The following is an 18,752-nucleotide window of genomic DNA, read 5'->3' as shown; positions in this document are numbered from 1 at the left end:
GTTATCTGAACCTAGAGTTAGGTTATCTGAACCTAGAGGCGACTATGGGAGACCACCTATTGGACATCTAGTCCTGTAAAAGCTGAAGCAAAGCTAAATAATCTATAAAAATGCTTCTATTGCATTTATCCAAGCTACTAAAATGCCTAAGTTGCATTTTACTGCGATAAACAATTTAATCGAACACTTGGTGTGCGCTAATTCACATCCCTTGTGTCGAAAGTCTATGTACTGCTAAACTAAAACATAAAATCCACACGGAAGCTACTTATACTGCAGGTGAGGGGTTTCTTACCTCGTACGCTAGTTTCCTTACGGTTCTAGTCGCTAGGTTTCCGGAGAAGACGATCCTTTCGATAGTCTTCTTGCGCCAACACATTCCTCTCACGGAGGGGAGCGTCCTTGTGTCGGAGCCGCTGCCGGAAGATGTCCCTGGGGCCCTAGGCTTGGTGCACCGAGAGAGAAAGAGGAGGGAGAAGGGGCGTCGGCGATGAGGGTTGGAGAGGAGGAGAAGTTGCCGAACCAAACAAAAATAAACCAAACCCCACTTAACTTTTCTATTTATATTAAGTGGAACTTTCAGCCCAACTCTAACTTAAATAAAATTGTCTCCCTTTCCTTTCAGCATGGCTCTGCTGGGTTCAACTGGTTACTAGAATTATCCGTAAACCATAGGTCTCGGGTTCAATTCCCGCTTAGGCCGTTTTCGTTTTCTATTTGTTTTTGCTACTTCTGCTACTCTAAAAATTCTGTAAAAATATCCTAAAATTCCAGAAAAATCATAGAATATTTCTAAAGAAATTCTGAGAATTTTCGGGCGTTATAGAGGCTTCCTTTCGATCCTGCACATACTAAGACTAGCAAACAAACGTTAGTGCCCTGAAACCAAGGGGCAGTCCCTGGTAAAGGTCCTCCGATTCTCAAGTTGGTACAATTCCAAAAGGGTGAATGAAGAACAGTAGAGAATGTGCTCGCGATAACAAGCTTCAAATGTTTAGAGAACGTACATTGCCAATGGAAATGGCCCCCTTTTTATATAGCACCTCTCATAACCTTCGTAATCATGAGATGACGAAAAATATCAGAGGTTATCGGGTAACGAAAAGGGTACAACCTGTGCAATAATTATCTGAAGAATCTTTCCTTATTCACATGTGTACCTACCTTGTCGTTTACAGCTTATGCCATTGACAAGATGATTAAGGAATATGCTATCATATGTGGTCGGCTGATAAGAAACATAATAATCCCTGAAGAAGGTTCCAGAAGAATATTATCTGAGATATGATTGTTATTCTGACAGGTTATTAGGATTCTCTGCTGATGTTATCTGTTGAGTATATCTCGGCCAGCTTATAAGGTCGGTCGTCTTTATTCCTATCCTCACATTAAACTGCTTAGTCATGTGTTGCATGGTGTTAGCCATTCGTTTAGAGAATAATATAATTCCCTGAGCATGCCGGAAGTCTTTTTGAGAAACAATATGTTAACTTGTGCATTCTAGAAATACATCTGATAACCTGTACGTGTAAGAAATCCATTCGGGCAACAATATGAAGCTAAGGGTCTTAGGCTCGGTCGGCTTTTTGTCTAGCTAAGCATGTAATGGGTCATCCAGAGAAATGAAACTATGTTTTGAGATATTCGATTGGTACTTTAAGTCGATCATCGGTATAATAATTCGTAAGTAAAGTGAACCTAGGATTCTGACCGGCTCTATAGATAAAGTCATCTTACACTTGTGCATATAAGGGACAGATATGGAGCCATATAAATCCGTCTGGTTCTATGAACGGATACACAAGCATTTCGTGGTGTGGAAACCTATAAGGATGACCGGCGATAGGGTCGAACTGGCATGTGCAGAGAGGCTTGTACAGAGACCTTTCCCTTGAATAGATGTATAGTCAATCAATTACAAGGTGGGTCGGACATCCTCTAAACTTGATCAGCTATTGAATGACCGGACGTGCCAGCTTTCCAATTCAAGAGTAAAGAATTGAACCCCTATGTCCGACCGGATTAAGGGTCGGTTGGCCCTATTCCAAACAACTCATAATCCGGTTGGGTTAGCACTGCGAGCCTTAGTGCTAGGCGAATAATAAAGTCAGTTGGGGAATATTCTCTTCTCTTGACTTTGAACGCCATGTCACCTTGACTTTAACCACCACGACCCATTGACTTTGACTATCATGTCATATCCTGGGTCTGCTCGTTACATCCCATATCACTAGCCTCCTTTTTAAGTCTAGTCAAAGAAGGTGTAGCCGATTGATTGGACCCAAGTCCGATTTTCATTCATTCACCTCCTTTTACTATGGTCATCTAGAGATTCATGTTTTCACTTACACCTTGGGCACTTAGTGATATTTTTTTTTCCAAAAACTGCCATTAGAGGTTGGCCATCTTGAGGAGAGTATTGAGGATGTTTGAAGAGGTGCTTCTCCAGCGTAATGATTCAGTTGTCATTTTCATCATAAATGCCCATTTATAAGTAAGTGTCACGTTGCTCCACTCCTCATCCTTTGAAATGACTTTTGTCACATGTTGCTTCGTATGACTCAATGACATCTCTCTCCCTATAAATCAATGATCCTCTGTGTGTCTGCTAATTTGATCGAATGGTTGTAATTAAGTTGTACTCTTTTTCTTAAGAAAACCATAAGTGAAGTAAAAAACCTTTCATTCTGCGCTTTGTCTTCCCTACTCTCTTCCTTCGGCGATCTTCCTTTGCAAACTTCTTCTCTTTTTCGCCTTAAGTGATCTAGTAAATTGTTTTTCTTTGTTTTATCTTCGCTTTCTCATGGCTCAAGAGTTCTTCACTCCCTAGCTTATTCTTACTAACTCAGATTTTGATAAGTTTGATAGACTTCCATCCTCTCTAGGTATGAGATCCCAAAAGTTATCGTATTATTATTCCTTCCCCGAGCGCTCGCCCCCATCATCCTCCTGCTAACCACACCACTTTCTTTAAGGACTAATTAGTAGCCGGTCTACATTTCCCCGTCCCTCCGTTCATGTTGGAGGTGAGTCAGTATTTTAATATCCTTTTACAACAGTTTGCACCGAATGCATTCCATGCTATGTGTGACATGTACATGCTATTTCACCTATATGACATTCTTCCAACTCCTCTCAATCTTTATTTGTTCTCTTATCCTAAAAAATCAGAATCAGGGGTCTTCCTTTTTTTAATCCCACTCGAAATCAATTTGTTTAGGAGATGCCTTCCTTGAACAAGGTCTGGAAATCTCACTTCTTCTTTATTGAGATGCCTGAGCTTGCCATTTGATCTACCGAATGATAGTCTTCCCTTCCTCCTCTTCCTGGTCTCAGAAATTATAAGCGCAACCCGACCTTCATTTCATATTCAACTAAGTTGAGCGGCCAATGCTTTAAAATCCACAAGTGGCTGCGCGAAGGCCTATTTTACTTGTTTGGTCTAAGCTTGATTCAGACAAAGCTGTCTTGCTCTTTTGGTAAGTCTTGGTAACTTGGTTATTATGTTATCACTAACTAAGGTATTTCTTATTTTAAGCAGTAGATGCCATTTTTAAATCCTTGGTTGCTGACGAGCTTAATGTAGAAGAGGAAGTGCTCCTTGCTTAGGAGCGGGCTTTGTACCCGAGCGGGCTTCCCAACTGGTTATCCCTTCTAGTGGGGTTTTTGGCAACCTGATGCCTGAATTTAGTGCATCCACTACTTCTGGGGAGCTATCTCCCGATCCTCTCCCAGTGTTGGAGGGTTCCCCTTCGAAGGTGGAGGCCATCCCAGAAAGGAGACGCAAATGGTGTACGCTTACTCACACCCAAGGGCATGCCACCTCTGTTGAAGCGTCTTCCTTGCCTTTATCTCTCGCCCCGGGAAGAACACATCCAAGAAGAGACGCATACACCATCCTCCGAGCAGACTTTGTCCGCCCTCCCTCCTGTCAGTCCAATGCCAGAAACTGCTCAAGCACAGGAGGTCACTTCCCTACCTAGTGGCTCTCCAGCTCCAGCTCTTCTTGTGTCTCCTCGTGAGAGGACTCTCTCGATCTCCACTTTTGCCACGCCAAGGAGGCCTTATTTGTTTTCAACCGCCCTTGATTTACCGTCCACCCAACCCACACCCTCTCCATTAACTGTTGGTGCAATATCCTTTAGGTCAAGGTTGACTGAGTTGACCAAGCTTGGGTCTTGGTCATAGTTTCGATGTTTGACAATACATGTAGACACATGGACAATGCAGGTGCAGTTGTTCATGTGGGGAGATTCTGATCAGGGATTGATCAGTGTGATTGAAGGAGAGTCAAGTAGGTCAAGAGTGACCGGATACCTGACTAGGAAGTCCTAACTGGTATGTTAGGCAGCAGAAGTGAAAGTCCTGGTGAGTGAAGCCAGGCAGAAGGAAAGCCCTAGTGAGTGAAGCTAGGCAGGTGAAAGTCCTGGTGAGTGAAGCCAGGTGAAAGTCCTAGTGAGTGAAGCTAGGCAGATTGGAAAGCCCTAGTGAATGAAGCTAGGCAGGTGAAAGTCCTGGTGAGTGAAGCCAGGTGAAAGTCCTAGTGAGTGAAGCTAGGCAGATTGGAAAGCCCTAGTGAGTGAAGCTAGGCAGGTGAAAGTCCTGGTGAGTGAAGCCAGGTGAAATTCCTAGTGAGTGAAGCTAGGCAGATTGGAAATCCTGGTGAGTGAAGCCAGGTGAAAGTCCTAGTGAGTGAAGCTAGGCAAAAGGAAATCCTGGTGAGTGAAGCCAGGTGAAAGTCCTGGTGAGTGAAGCAAGGCAAGGGAAAATCCAGATATCTGGATCAAGGATGACCAGACACTTGGTGGGAAGTCCTAGCAGGTCAAAGGAGTGACCAGATACTGAGCATGATGTATCAACAGGTCAAGGTTGACCGGATGTTGGTTTGAGAGGCTTGAGACTTAGTTTTGGGCAAAAACCAAGTGCTGGATCGATCAGTGGATCGATCCAGGAGCTGGATCGATCCAGGCCTTTCCTAGCGAACAGAGAGCCTCTGGATCGATTCGTGGATCAATCCAGATGTCCAAATCGATCAGTGGATCGATTGGGACGCGGTTGCTTTGCGCGATAAGCGCTGGATCGATCCGTGGATCGATCCAGGCGTTTTCCCATAGCACAGAGGCGCTCTGGATCGATCCGTGGATCGATCCAAAGCCTCCCCGATCGATTGGGAATATTCGAATCGATCGGGATCCGACCGTTGTGTCGTATTTGAGCTGCAGGCGTGCGTTGGCTGCAGCAACTCTTCACCGATTCACTCCAGATCTCTCGCCAGCTTCTCCACAGCACTTGCAAAGCTCAGATCGCCAGTTCTTGAAGGATCTTGGAAGGTTTCCAAGTCAAGAGGCGGATCAAAGTCAAGAAGAGAAGCTAGGGTTAGGGTTTGTACTCATTGTAAGCTTGTAAGCTTGTATTTCTTGTATCCTTTCCCTCTCTTCGTGTACTGAGTCTTGTAGGGCTTCTCCGCCCTTAGTAGTTACCATAAAGGAGAGTTTTATTAGTGGAGGGTGCGTGCGTAGGTGTGGATCCTTGGACTAGTCACCTCTTGTGAGGTGGATACCAAGTAAACCAACCTTGTTAGCGTTGTATGATTTGTTTCTTTGTATTTCTGCTGCATATCTTTGAAGGAACAAGCAACGCCGAGCATCGAGCGAACGCGACGAGCTATTCACCCCTCCCCCCCTCTAGCTACTTTTGGTCCTAACAAGTGGTATCAGAGCGAGGCCGCTCTTCACCGGAATCATCGCCGGAAGGGTCAAGCATAACAAGAAAAGCTAGAGGGTGAAGAAGTTGAAACAAAAATTGTCAAAGTCAAAGATATCAAAAAGCTCAACTTCAAGATACAATTCCAAGATGGACTTAGATTTGACACAAGGGTGGCTCCACCATACACTTCCACGAGTTTTGATTCTTGGAAATCAAGAATTGAAAATTTTCTTATGATGGAGATAGAGCAATGGTTTGCTCTAATGGAAGGCTTCGAGGCTCCAAGAAATTCAAAGGGCAAAGTTCTCAAGAGGAGCAAGTGGAGCCAAGAGCAAGTCCAAAGGTGCGAGGCCAATGATAAAGTGACCAAGCTCTTGGTAAATTTATTGCCAAGCACCATCCTTTGCAAAATTGGAGAATTTGAAGATGCAAAGGAATTATGGAGCAAATTGGCCAAGCTTCATGAAGAGATCCCCTCCACTGTACAAGAGCAAGAAGTATCCAGAGAGGGTGACTCTTTGGAGCAAGACCAAGAGGAGGGCTCCGAGGTTGAGAGATGCTCAACCTCCGAAGAAGAGGAAATCCAAGAAGCTTCATCCTCAAGGGAATGCAACGAAGGGAACAAGGAGGGAGCATACTCCTTGTTTCATATTCAAGATGATGAAGCCTCCACCTCTAGGATTGAGGGGGAGCAATCCTTGGTGACGCCGGATCAAGAAGAAGGAGAAGCTTCTACATCCGGGTCAAGAGATGAAGAGATTGAAGAAGCTTCTACCTCCACGAGTCAAGAAAAATCAAATGGAGGAGAATCAAGATCGGATCAAGAGGAAGCTTCTACCTCCGGATCCAAAGGAAAAGATGCCACCCCTACAAGCAAAGGTATAAATATTTCAATTAATAATAAAAATCATATTATATGCTTTGAGTGTAGGGAACATGGGCACTACAAGAGCAAGTGCCCTAAATTGGCCAAGAAGAAGGGCCAAGTGGCACAAAAGGGCAAGGCGAAGCCCAAGGAGATCATCCCCAACACAAAGAAGAGCAAGGAGCATATTATATGCTTCTCTTGCAATCAAAAGGGGCATTACCGAAGTCAATGCCCCAAGGGGAAGAAGATGGTCAAGGCTCAAGGAGGCATTCGTCAAGGGGGAGCCTCCAAGGTAAAGAAGAAGGTATCTTTTATTGAGCCTACCCCCTTACATTATGGTGAAAAGCATGATAGTTCTAACTTTTATCATTTTAATGCAATTTATCATAAGAATAGAAAGCATGAGGGCTTTAAGGAAAAACATGTGGCCCTACATGCCAAAACTACCCAACCTAAGGTTAGGAAGGTAGATAGACACTTGGGCGGGAACACTAAGGAAAATAGACACATGCCCAAGATCAAAAATGCTCATGGACCAAAACCTAAGGATTTAATGATAGAAAATCAAGTCTTGAGGTCAAGACTTGACAAACTAGAAAAGACCCTAAAAAGGATGGAGAATATCCTTAAAGGGCAAAATGAGCAATACCTAGGGCTAGGAGCACAAAGGTCATCCAATGACTATAGAGGTTTGGGATACAAACCCAAAGCTAAAAAGGATGTGCCTAGTTATCATAGGGTTCCATATAGCTATGGAACAAACCCTAAGTCTAGAGGTCAAGTCAAAGATACAAGGGAAGATATCCCTAGAAGTATCTTTGCAACCAAAGTGACTAAGACTTCTAAGAAGTCTAAGAAAGTCACTAACAAGGTCACAAGGGAGGCTATCCCTAGAGTTGACCTAGAAAATGTGACCAAGGCTTCTAAGAAGCCCAACAAGGTCACTAGGAAGGTATCTAGGGAAGTTATCCCTAGTGAGTACCTAGAGCATCCAAGGAGCACCAATAGGTGTTGGGTTCCTATGAGCATCTTCTCTACCCCATAGATGGGTTAGAGAGTGTCAACTCCGATTAGAAGGGTAGTTAACCCAACTTTGAGGAAATTGACACTCAAGGAGCATTTTCAAGGTTTTAGTTAACCTTTGAAAATGAAATGGACCTATTGATTACTCCTTGAAAGAGTAAAATGTGTCTAATGGTGAAAAATTGATTTTATCTTAAAATGGCACAAATTGGGAAAACCTTGAGAAATACCAAGTTGGGAGTTTGGTATTCTCTTGGAAATTTAAGGCAATCCGGGCCTTGATTTATGTGGTTACCCTTGAAAAAAAAAAAAAGAAATATGCCAACATTTGAGGACATGTTTATTTTCAATTGGCATACATTAAATCAAGGAAATTAGAAATGCCAATTTAGGCTTTGGCATTCTCTTGAAGCACTTTAGGGCAATCTAGGTTTAAGTTGTAAGTTTAGCTAAGACTTTAAGGATACTTAGATAGTTAATCTAGGTATATTTTATTTATGTTAAATCTTGCCATGATTGTTTGCCCATCATATGCCATGACATCATGTCTAGTTTGCATTCATGTTTTATTATGAAAAATCCAAAAATACCATGTCATGACATTTATACATCATGTAGTTATAGAATATTTTTCTTTTGAAAATTATTTTATTTTGATGTATGCCATAGCATAATCATGCATTAAATTTAATTCCTTGTAATTAAGGACAAATGACATTTAACAACACTTATTGACAAGTGACATGCTAGGTGGATGTCTAATATTTCTAAAATGCCTAGATAGATATGCATGATCCATAGATTAGGGCAAAAACCAAATTTTACATCTCACAAAGACCTATAAGATGACTTGTATGTGTTTTGTCCACAATAGATACAAGTGAGATGTTAGGATGATGAAAAAAACTCAACATGTTGATTTAGTGCATTCTTTTGAGTTTTTAGGTTCATCAAAACACATAGTTATGTGTTTTCCCATCATTGGGAAAGCTAATGTACAAGTCATGTTCATTAAGCCCAAGGAACATGATGGGATATTGGTTTTTAAAAGGTTTTTAAAATGTTTTTGAAAAACCTTGGTGAAGGCTATCTTTTGATAGTAATCACCATTGAATAGTTAGACACAAACTTGAAGAAAACTCTAAAGTTTTTGCAAGTTTTCAAGTTTGTGTCAATCTTTGAAAATATGAAGTATTTTCATAGAAAACTATTTTTCTTTGATAGTATATGCCCTAAATAATGTCTACACGAAATCTCATGATTTTTGGATTTTTGTAGAATTTTCTAGGGGTTTCTGAAGTTGACTGAAATGGAATTTCAGCAACTATCAGAGCTCCGATCGATCCATGGATCGATTGGAGTGCCTGAATCGATCCGTGGATCGATTCAGAAGGCAAGTCTCCCGTGAGCAGAAGCTCGCTGGATCGATCAGCCGATCGATCCAGGTAGTCTGAATCGATCAGTGGATCGATTCAGAAAGGTTCAATCGATTGGATCCCAACTCCAATCGATCCAAGTTGCTGATTTTGGCTGGGAAGGCCTGATTTCAGCATCTTTGAACCATGGTTAGTCTATGCAACCATTCCAAACCCCTAAAATACATTTGTATACAATACAAGGGTGTTTTCGTGTTGAAAACAAGAATGGAATGGTTAAGGAAGACTTCGTTGAAGTTTAGGTTGAGGTTTGTTTCAAATTTTGAATATTTGAACCTCAAAACTTCTAAATTTGGGTTTCCTAAAGGTTTAGGAATTCCAAGTCATTGTTGGTGCAATGACAGAAGTTACCACCATGTCTTTAGGGGGAGGGACTCTTTAAAGACATGAAAATTATTTTTCATGAACCTTGAAGGGTGGTCAACCTTCCGTTAAGAACATGCTCAAGGTTGAGCGTTTGAACTTTAATGGGGAGTGGATATCCTCATTGTTCAAGTGGCTTCAAGTGGATAATGCTCAAGAATGGGCATTTGCCTACATTGGGGGAGAATGTAGGGTTAAGGTTAATGAAGGGTATGGGACCTTCATTATCGTGTTGACCACAACGAGTGAAGTTGTGAACAACGATGAGCAACTCTTCAGGGGGAGAGTTTTCAACAATGGGGCATTTGTTGAAGTGTGCCTAAAATTGAGGCATGGGTTGATGTGTGCTCAAAGATGGGTTGATGTGTGCCAATAGGGGGAGAATGTGTGGTTTAAGCTAGGATTTCATTACCTATGGGGGAGCTCATAGGGGGAGAATGAAGGGAACCAACATTCATACTTTTGGCATGAATGGAGTTAAGGCTATGGGACTAGCTTAACTCAGAATGGTCCTAACTTAAAGGTATTGTCAAACATCAAAAAGGGAGAGATTGTTGGTGCAATATCCTTTAGGTCAAGGTTGACTGAGTTGACCAAGCTTGGGTCTTGGTCATAGTTTCGATGTTTGACAATACATGTAGACACATGGACAATGCAGGTGCAGTTGTTCATGTGGGGAGATTCTGATCAGGGATTGATCAGTGTGATTGAAGGAGAGTCAAGTAGGTCAAGAGTGACCGGATACCTGACTAGGAAGTCCTAACTGGTATGTTAGGCAGCAGAAGTGAAAGTCCTGGTGAGTGAAGCCAGGCAGAAGGAAAGCCCTAGTGAGTGAAGCTAGGCAGGTGAAAGTCCTGGTGAGTGAAGCCAGGTGAAAGTCCTAGTGAGTGAAGCTAGGAAGATTGGAAAGCCCTAGTGAGTGAAGCTAGGCAGGTGAAAGTCCTAGTGAGTGAAGCCAGGTGAAAGTCCTAGTGAGTGAAGCTAGGCAGATTGGAAAGCCCTAGTGAGTGAAGCTAGGCAGGTGAAAGTCCTGGTGAGTGAAGCCAGGTGAAAGTCCTAGTGAGTGAAGCTAGGCAGATTGGAAATCCTGGTGAGTGAAGCTAGGTGAAAGTCCTAGTGAGTGAAGCTAGGCAGAAGGAAATCCTGGTGAGTGAAGCCAGGTGAAAGTCCTGGTGAGTGAAGCCAGGCAAGGGAAAATCCAGATATCTGGATCAAGGATGACCAGACACTTGGTGGGAAGTCCTAGCAGGTCAAAGGAGTGACCAGATGCTAGGCATGATGTATCAACAAGTCAAGGTTGACCGGATGTTGGTTTGAGAGGCTTGGGACTTGGTTTTGGGCAAAAACCAAGTGCTGGATCGATCAGTGGATCGATCCAGGCCTTTCCTAGCGAACAGAGAGCCTCTGGATCGATTCGTGGATCGATCCAGATGTCCAAATCGATCAGTGGATCGATTGGGACGCGGCTGCTTTGCGCGATAAGCGCTGGATCGATCCGTGGATCGATCCAGGCGCTTTTCCAGAGCACAGAGGCGCTCTGGATCGATCCGTGGATCGATCCAAAGCCTCCCCGATCGATTGGGAATATTCGAATCGATCGGGATCCGACCGTTGCGTCGTATTTGAGCTGCAGGCGTGCGTTGGCTGCAGCAACTCTTCACCGATTCACTCCAGATCTCTCGCCAGCTTCTCCACAGCACTTGCAAAGCTCAGATCGCCAGTTCTTGAAGGATCTTGGAAGGTTTCCAAGTCAAGAGGCGGATCAAAGTCAAGAAGAGAAGCTAGGGTTAGGGTTTGTACTCATTGTAAGCTTGTAAGCTTGTATTTCTTGTATCCTTTCCCTCTCTTCTTGTACTGAGTCTTGTAGGGCTTCTCCGCCCTTGGTAGTTACCATAAAGGAGAGTTTTATTAGTGGAGGGTGCGTGCGTAGGTGTGGATCCTTGGACTAGTCACCTCTTGTGAGGTGGATACCAAGTAAACCAACCTTGTTAGCGTTGTGTGATTTGTTTCTTTGTATTTCTGCTGCACATCTTTGAAGGAACAAGCAACGCCGAGCACCGAGCGAACGCGACGAGCTATTCACCCCCCCTCTAGCTACTTTTGGTCCTAACATTAACCACTCAATATTAATAGAAATATTTCTAAGAGGGGAATTGAGGTAACGCAACTTACTCTCACTAAAGCTTAGCGTTGAGTATTTATACAAAGTGACCAAGGTAATATAATTTTATTTATTGTGTCTCCTTTTGGATATTTCTAACACTGTTTGTTCTCTAGTGATAGGCGACAGAGATGGGTCTAGCATAAAAATTATCATCTCTGCCCAGGAAAATACATCTTTAGAAGTAGCAAGTTTCTAGGAATGCTTCTGTACATGCCCTCGATCGACTGAGCAAGCTAGAGACTCGGCTTCAAGAAGATCAAGGGTTGGCAAAAACTGAGCTCGAGAAATTGATCAAATTAAAACTGCCTTGGAGACTTTTGAAGCTAAACTCCGATCAGAAACAACTCGCCGAGTGAAAATGAGAGTGGAGCTAGACGAAAAACTGCAGAGGTCGAGCATCTTTCCGTTTAACTGAAGGAACTGAAAACTACATATAAGATTGAGCTAGCCACTAAAGAGTCTGAGTTGGCGGCTCAAAATAATGAGTGGGATTCTCTGAGCTTGGACTTAAAAATCGCCCATACTACCTTATCTGATAAAGAGTCCGAATTGGTAGGTCTCTCAGTTGCATTAACAGCTATCCAGGCAGAGTAGGCTGCCTACCAAGCGGGGGAAGATGATCATTTTGAAACAAGATAGAAAGCTCTCCTTCAATCACCCCATTTTAATGCACCTATCACCAGCTCTATCAATAAAGCCCTTCTTCTCGGAACTGACAGTGCAGTAGAGCAATTAAGGGAGGGAGAATATCTAGCCTCGGAACCTCCCGCTCGCTTCCTTGATCGCAAGAAATTGGTCCAAAATTGTCAACCCAGCTTATTTCCTAATTTGCTTTGATTTGCCCTTTTTTCATGTTTTTCTTTTAGTTAATGAACTAGAACTCGATGTTTGTATCCGTCATATATACAGTTAAGTTTCTATTGAATTTGTCATCTATCTTTACTCTAATGTTTGGTTCTCTAATAGCTTTTGTTTTTCCCTAATGTGTGTGACAAACTAAGGATAACATAAATCCATCCGGGCCAAAGTTCGGATGGGTTATAGTGAGGTGAGGATTACTCATAGAAATGCAATAGTTTTAAGAAACTGTTCTACATCAAATTCATTTGAACATTAAGGCTGGATGACTATAACAAATGATGTTTATTTAATTTAATGTGGTAATATTAGAAACTATTTGGGCTTAAATCAGTTCGAGATTATCTTCGCTCAGAGTTAAGACTAGTCCAGAATGACTCCGGCCGACATTTCGATTATTTTCCTTTTAGACAACTCTTAAAAAACTTAATCGAGCTTAGGACTGACCGGGCTTCCCTAAGGCCTTGCACAAAAATCAAAGTTTGCCTCCATAAATCCTTCGATGTTTTGAGCTAAGTACCTGTCACATCAGTTACAAACGCATGCTTCCTATTGGTAACACGTGCGTATTCATATTATAATCAGTGTACACTTTTCCACATACCCCATTATTTCATCTTGCCATCCTAACGTTTGAAATTTAGCTCGCCTTTTTATTGTTATGATTCGACAGCTTTGCTAAAAAAGGCTCCAAAACTGACTTATAAGGGATGTCATATGAAATTCTCGAGATATCTTTCTTGCTCGGCCTCCATACGCTGCACGGCCTAGGGCCCATTGATGATGAAGTTGAGGACTTGTTCGGGGTCTTTTATGTGGAGGAGTGGATAATGCTCGTTGCTCGGGTACTAGACCTAGAGCCGGTGCGGTGACCTCCTTCCTTCGGACGGATTGTGCCTCCTCGACATTAATAAACTCGATGGCTCGTTCAAGTAGATGGTCAAAGTTCCTTGAAAGTCTTCTGATTAAAAGGAGTGAAAGAAGCCATTATAGACCTTGGGAAAAGACACTCACTAGAATTTCAGTGGTAGCTCCATGGCTAGTTGATTAAATTTTTTAATGTAGGCTCTAAGTGTCTCCTTGGACCCATATTTGAGTGAAAAAAGACTTAGGGGGTCTTCTGGTAATGACGATTGCTGGCAAAATAATAAAGGAAAACCTTGCGGAAATCCTTGAAACAGTGAATGGAGTCCGTCAACAATTGCTTGAACCATCTTTGTGCCAAGCTGGCAACTGTGGTAAGGAATATTCGACACTTTATATTGTCCATATATTGATATAAGAGAGCGACATTCTCAAATTTGAGAAGGTGATTCTCAGGGTCAGTTGACTTTGAGTATTCACCTATTGTCAAGGGTTGAAAATGTTTTGGCAACTCGTCTTCTAGCACCACTGATAGAACATGATGCTAATCTATTTGAGAGAGCTACAAGTTATTGGGGCTTTTCCCTTGCGCCCCTCTCCGATAGGTGATTCTCCGAAAGATTATTGGTGTAGTTCTTCTTGGCCCATATACTCGGGTGGTGTATAGAAGAGCACTCGATGGCGTGAGATTGGTGAGTGAGGCGCGGGAGGTAGATGGACAGGGCCTTCCTCCCGTGCTCCTCTTTCCCTTTGATGTGTTGTTGTCAACGTGATGGGATTAGCTAGAAGATTACCACCACTGGTTGCTTGTTATTATTGCTGCAATAGTTTTTGGGCTCGAGCATTAATCAATATTTCCAACTCCTCTTGAGTTAATGTGACGATGGCGAGACTTCTAGCTTCATTCATCTCTAAGTTTTAAATTCATACGAAGAAATTCCCACAGACAACATCAAATATGATTCTGTCTGAAAATTGAATAGATGACGCACTAGTAACGATGGATTGGTTATTGACTGAGAGATAACTTTTTACTCCGTAGAGAGGCTTCCTTTCGATCCTGCGTATAATGAGACGAGAAAAAAAAATGTTAGTGCCTAGAAATTAGGGGGAGTCCCTTGCAAAGGCCCTCCGACGCTCAAGTTTATACAATTCTAGACAGAACGTGCGTGTGATAGTAAGCTTCAGATGTTCAGAAAACATACATTGCCAACGGAGAGCATCCCTCCTTTATATACCAACTCTCATAATCTCCATAATCATGATGTGGCGAAGAATGTCAAAAGTTGTCAGGTAACGAAAAGCGTACAACCTGGACAATTATGTCCTAGGAATCTTTCCTTATCCACATTTGTACATCCCTTATCATTTACAAGAATATGCTGTCATATGTGGTCGACTGATAAGAAATATAATAATGCCTGAAAAAGGTTACAGAAGAATATTCTCTAACATATAGTTATTATTCTGATAGGTTATTAGGATTATCTGCTCATGTTGTCTATTGAGTATATCTCGGCCGACCTATAAGGTCGACCATCTATATGCCTATCCCCACATTAAGCTGCTTGGTCATGTGCTGCATGGTGTTAGCCATCCGTTTGGAGAACAATATAATATCCTAGGCATGTTGGAAGTTTCTTTGAGAAACAATATGATATCCTATGCATTCTGGAAATCCATCTAATAACCTGTGCGTGCTAGAAATCCATCCAAGCAACAATATGAAGTTAAGTGCCTTAGGCTCGATCGGCCTTTTGTCCGTCCGGTCGTGTAATAGGTCATCTAGAGAAATGAAGTCGTGTTATGAAAGGTTCAATTGGTACTTTAAGCCTACCGTTCGTACAATGATTTGTAAGTAAAGTGAATCTGGGATTCTGACTGGCTCTATAGAGAAAGCCATCTTACACTTATGCATATAAGGGATGAGTATGAAGCCATATAAACTCGTTCAGTTCTATTGTCGAATGGATATATAGTGCATATCGTCGTGTGGAAATCCATAGGGATAACCGGTGATAGGGTTGATCGGTCGTGTGTAGAGAGGCTCGTACAAAGTAAAGAGTTTGACCTTTCTCTTGACCGGACCTATGGTAGAACAATTACGAGGTGGGTTGGAACACCCCAAAAACTCGGTCGGCTATTGAATGATCGAATATGCCAGCTTCCCAATTCAAGAGTAAAGCATTAAACCCCTATGCCCTACCGGCTTAAGGGCCAGTCGCCCCTATTCCAAACGACTCGTAATTCGGTCAGGTTGGCATTGCGAGCCTTAGCACTGGACGAATAATGAAGTCGATTGGGAAATGTTCTCTTCTCTTGACTTTGAACGTTAAATCACCTTAATTTTAACCACCACACCCCCTTAACTTTATTTGCCACGTCATATCCTGGTCTGCTTGTTACATCTCGTATCAATAGATGACCTTGAGGATACGCAAATAGATGGATCAGTGGAAAGAATGTATTGAAAATGTGTTCTTTGAACTTAATCCCTTATTCTTCTCTTGCTCCTCTTTATCATTGTCCTCAATTGATTACTTGAAAGGGCAAAGTAATTAAGAACACCTAAAAGATGTTCTATATGGGGTAAAAGATGAAATCGCTCGCCCTCAGTGTCTCCGTCGCACCCGACCTTAAGTCATCATGAGGGAAATTAATCACGACAGTCGAGTAGACAAGTAATGGATGGGGTGACTAAAAGATGTTCTACATGCTACATATCAAAGAAGTCAGATCCAATCCAAAATCAGAATGTCAATTAGAGATATAGTACTAATTCTCTTTGAAAATAAAAAATGAGGCCAAGATATACTTCAAGATAATAGGTACAGTTGTTGGTCACGATAACTCAATTATTTGGCTTTATTGAACCACAAAATAGGAAGTGTGACTCATTTGTTTAATTCAGTAATTTAATTTCTTCCAAACTCATGGCTTACGTTCCACAGGGATCCTTGACACGTTGAAAGGTCAATTTGGAGATCCCTCCACATTCAAGGTCGACACCCTTGCTAAAGTTTCAAGCATGATCCATTTGTTCAAATGCTCTCAGGTGGGATTCCCTAGTGAATCGACCATCATGGCACAAGTGAAGGAGTTCGCCAGTTTTCAACTTCGTCAAGTCTTTCTAGAAGGAGACCAGTCGCTCCTTAAAGCCAACAATCTGGACATGGAGGTACATATACCATCTTCTTCCACTTATTTCTGTTTACTTTCTTGTTTCGTTTTGTTTAAAATGTGCAATTCGGAAATGTTGAAGATAAAATTTGCTTTGGAATACCCGAGGAGATATTTGCTTCCGAGACTGGAGTCGAGAATCGTTATTAACCAGCTATGGCCTGGCTCTGGATGTCTAAATAAGTGCTTACAACTTGCTAAGATCGACTTAGGGATGCTCCAAAAGCTACATCAACAGGAGATCGCGTCGCTCGAGCAGTGAGTACTGGAGTTCCGAAATTTCTCACACTTAGCTGCATCGCGAGACTTGAAAAACAATGCAAACATGCTCTGTTTTGTCGTTAACTTGGTGTGCGTAGATGGTGGAAGGAGCAAGAATGCAGTAAGACAATTCCCTTTCGAGGAGGAATTCTGAAGAGCCATTTTTTAGCTAGCACTTCCATTTATGAACCAGAATATTCTGCCTATCGTGCAGCATTTACCAAGTGCTCTGCCTTCATCGTCACAATCGACGACCTAATGGATCTTCCAGGCGTGGATCATCTTGACATACTTAAGTTTAACGAAGCTGTTCAAAGGTACTCACATTCCTTAGCTTGTATATTTTATGTTAACTTAATGAACGTAGATCTCGCATCGTTGATGTGTGAATTCAATCTCCCCAATTTGTGTTTGACATTAAATAGGTGGGATCCTTCTGGCTGTGACGACGTACCCAAGTTTAAAGCAATACTTTCGAGTTTCCTAGTCACAGTGGAAGACATGGGCGCCGAAGCAAGCAGAACTCAAGGCCGCGACGTCCTTCCCTATTATAAGAGGGCGGTAAGTGCTTGTAAAGATTTTGCAAGACTTGCATGCGTACTGATTAATCAATAATAACATAAATGGAACCCTCGATCAATTATATAGTGGCAAGAACTCATCGAGGGGTACACAGAGAATGCCCAATGGCGATCGGAGAGCCGCATTCCTAGCATGGAGGAGTACCTAAAGGCATCGTTGCCCAGCATCAGCTCCACCGCCATCGCGCTGAGCTCTCTGCTGATGCTGCCGGAGCCCATCTCCGACGAGGCACTGCGACTGACCGGCCCGGGCTCACGCTTCATGCATCTCACCAACCTCGTCTGCCGCCTCACGAACGACCTCGGCACCTTTGAGTTCGAGGCCAGAAATGGGGAGATTGCCTCGGCGGTGAGCTGCTACATGAAGGAGCATGGGTGCAGGCAGGAGGAGGCCATGGATGCGTTAGAGGGCATCATTCGGTCCTGCTGGTGTGAGCTGGAGTGGGAGTTGTTCAGGTCAATTCGGGTGCTGCCGGAGTGCTACAGGCGCGGGATGATAAGCATCACCAGGAACTCTGCGTTCGTGTACAAGAGAGGGGACTCCTACTCCCTGGCGGATGATAAGGAGTACGCGATGCTCCTCAGGGATTATTTCTTTAAGCCTATTCATTGAGTGGCCGATTGAGAAAAAGTAGACGTATTCGTGAAGAATCACTAATTAATCGTTTAATCTTGTGTAGACTATCAAAATGTACACACATTTTGTTGTAGATGATACGGAAAATCACTAATTAATCATTTAATCTTGGGTAGATTATCAATATGTACACACATTTTGTTGTAGATGAATATTAGAAGCCTCCAAGTAGATCTGACCCGGGCCGCGTATGGACCGTACCCCGCCCTGGCCCATAATCGAATTAAATAGGCCTGTACCCGATTAAATTAATTGTCAAACCAGCTGTCCAACGTGCTTTTATTTTTTATTTTTTATTTTTTAATTTCTATATATATATATCTATATATTTTTTTTTTTTAAAGAAAAATTAATTTGTTGGTATCAAAGTGGGATCTTAGAAGTAACCATCCTAACCAACCACACTCCAGCTATGAATTTTTTCATATATTAGTTAATTAATTGTTTAATAACTAATTTCTTTTCTTATTTTATTATTCTTAATAATTTTAAAAAATAAGAGACACTTATTTATTTATTAATTAATTAATTTATAATCATAATTATTTAATAACTAATTAATATTTTTTATTATATAATTATTCTTAATAAGTTGAACTAGTCCGACAAATAATTTTATAAATTTATATATATTTTTTATCAAATAATATAATAATCTTAAATTGTGATAAACTGTGAACCAACAGTTTCGAATCGTAATCGTCTTAGATGGTTGAGATTAAATGTTTGATCCTATCTGAAAATTAGAAAGATGGCAAACTAAGGATGTGGCTGCTACGTTGACTGGATGTAGGTCGTGCTCCGCTCTGCA

The 18,752-nt window shown here is 42.1% G+C and overlaps 1 protein-coding gene across 2 annotated transcripts in view; it reads left to right on the top strand.

Moving 5' to 3' along the window:
* Positions 1-18,056, top strand: part of LOC122018760 (bifunctional levopimaradiene synthase, chloroplastic-like) — a 29,183-nt gene extending 11,127 nt beyond the window's left edge. Inside the window, exons 4-9 of one of the 2 annotated variants that reach the window (XM_042576174.1) lie at positions 16,234-16,460; positions 16,545-16,720; positions 16,822-16,844; positions 16,938-17,040; positions 17,149-17,284; positions 17,372-18,056. In XM_042576174.1, the coding sequence (XP_042432108.1) occupies positions 16,234-16,460; positions 16,545-16,720; positions 16,822-16,844; positions 16,938-17,040; positions 17,149-17,284; positions 17,372-17,917 (1,211 nt within the window). In that variant the 3' untranslated portion in view covers positions 17,918-18,056. Of the gene's footprint in view, positions 1-16,233; positions 16,461-16,544; positions 16,721-16,821; positions 17,041-17,148; positions 17,285-17,371 lie in introns of both variants that reach the window. The other variant, XM_042576173.1, reaches the window with a different exon arrangement.
* Positions 18,057-18,752: the final 696 nt, after the last annotated feature.

The sequence above is a fragment of the Zingiber officinale genome, chromosome 9A (genome assembly GCF_018446385.1).
Source record: "Zingiber officinale cultivar Zhangliang chromosome 9A, Zo_v1.1, whole genome shotgun sequence".
Classification (NCBI taxonomy): Eukaryota; Viridiplantae; Streptophyta; class Magnoliopsida; order Zingiberales; family Zingiberaceae; genus Zingiber; species Zingiber officinale.
The sequence above is the reverse complement of the archived record's forward strand: the minus strand, read 5'-3'. Positions and strand labels throughout refer to the sequence as shown.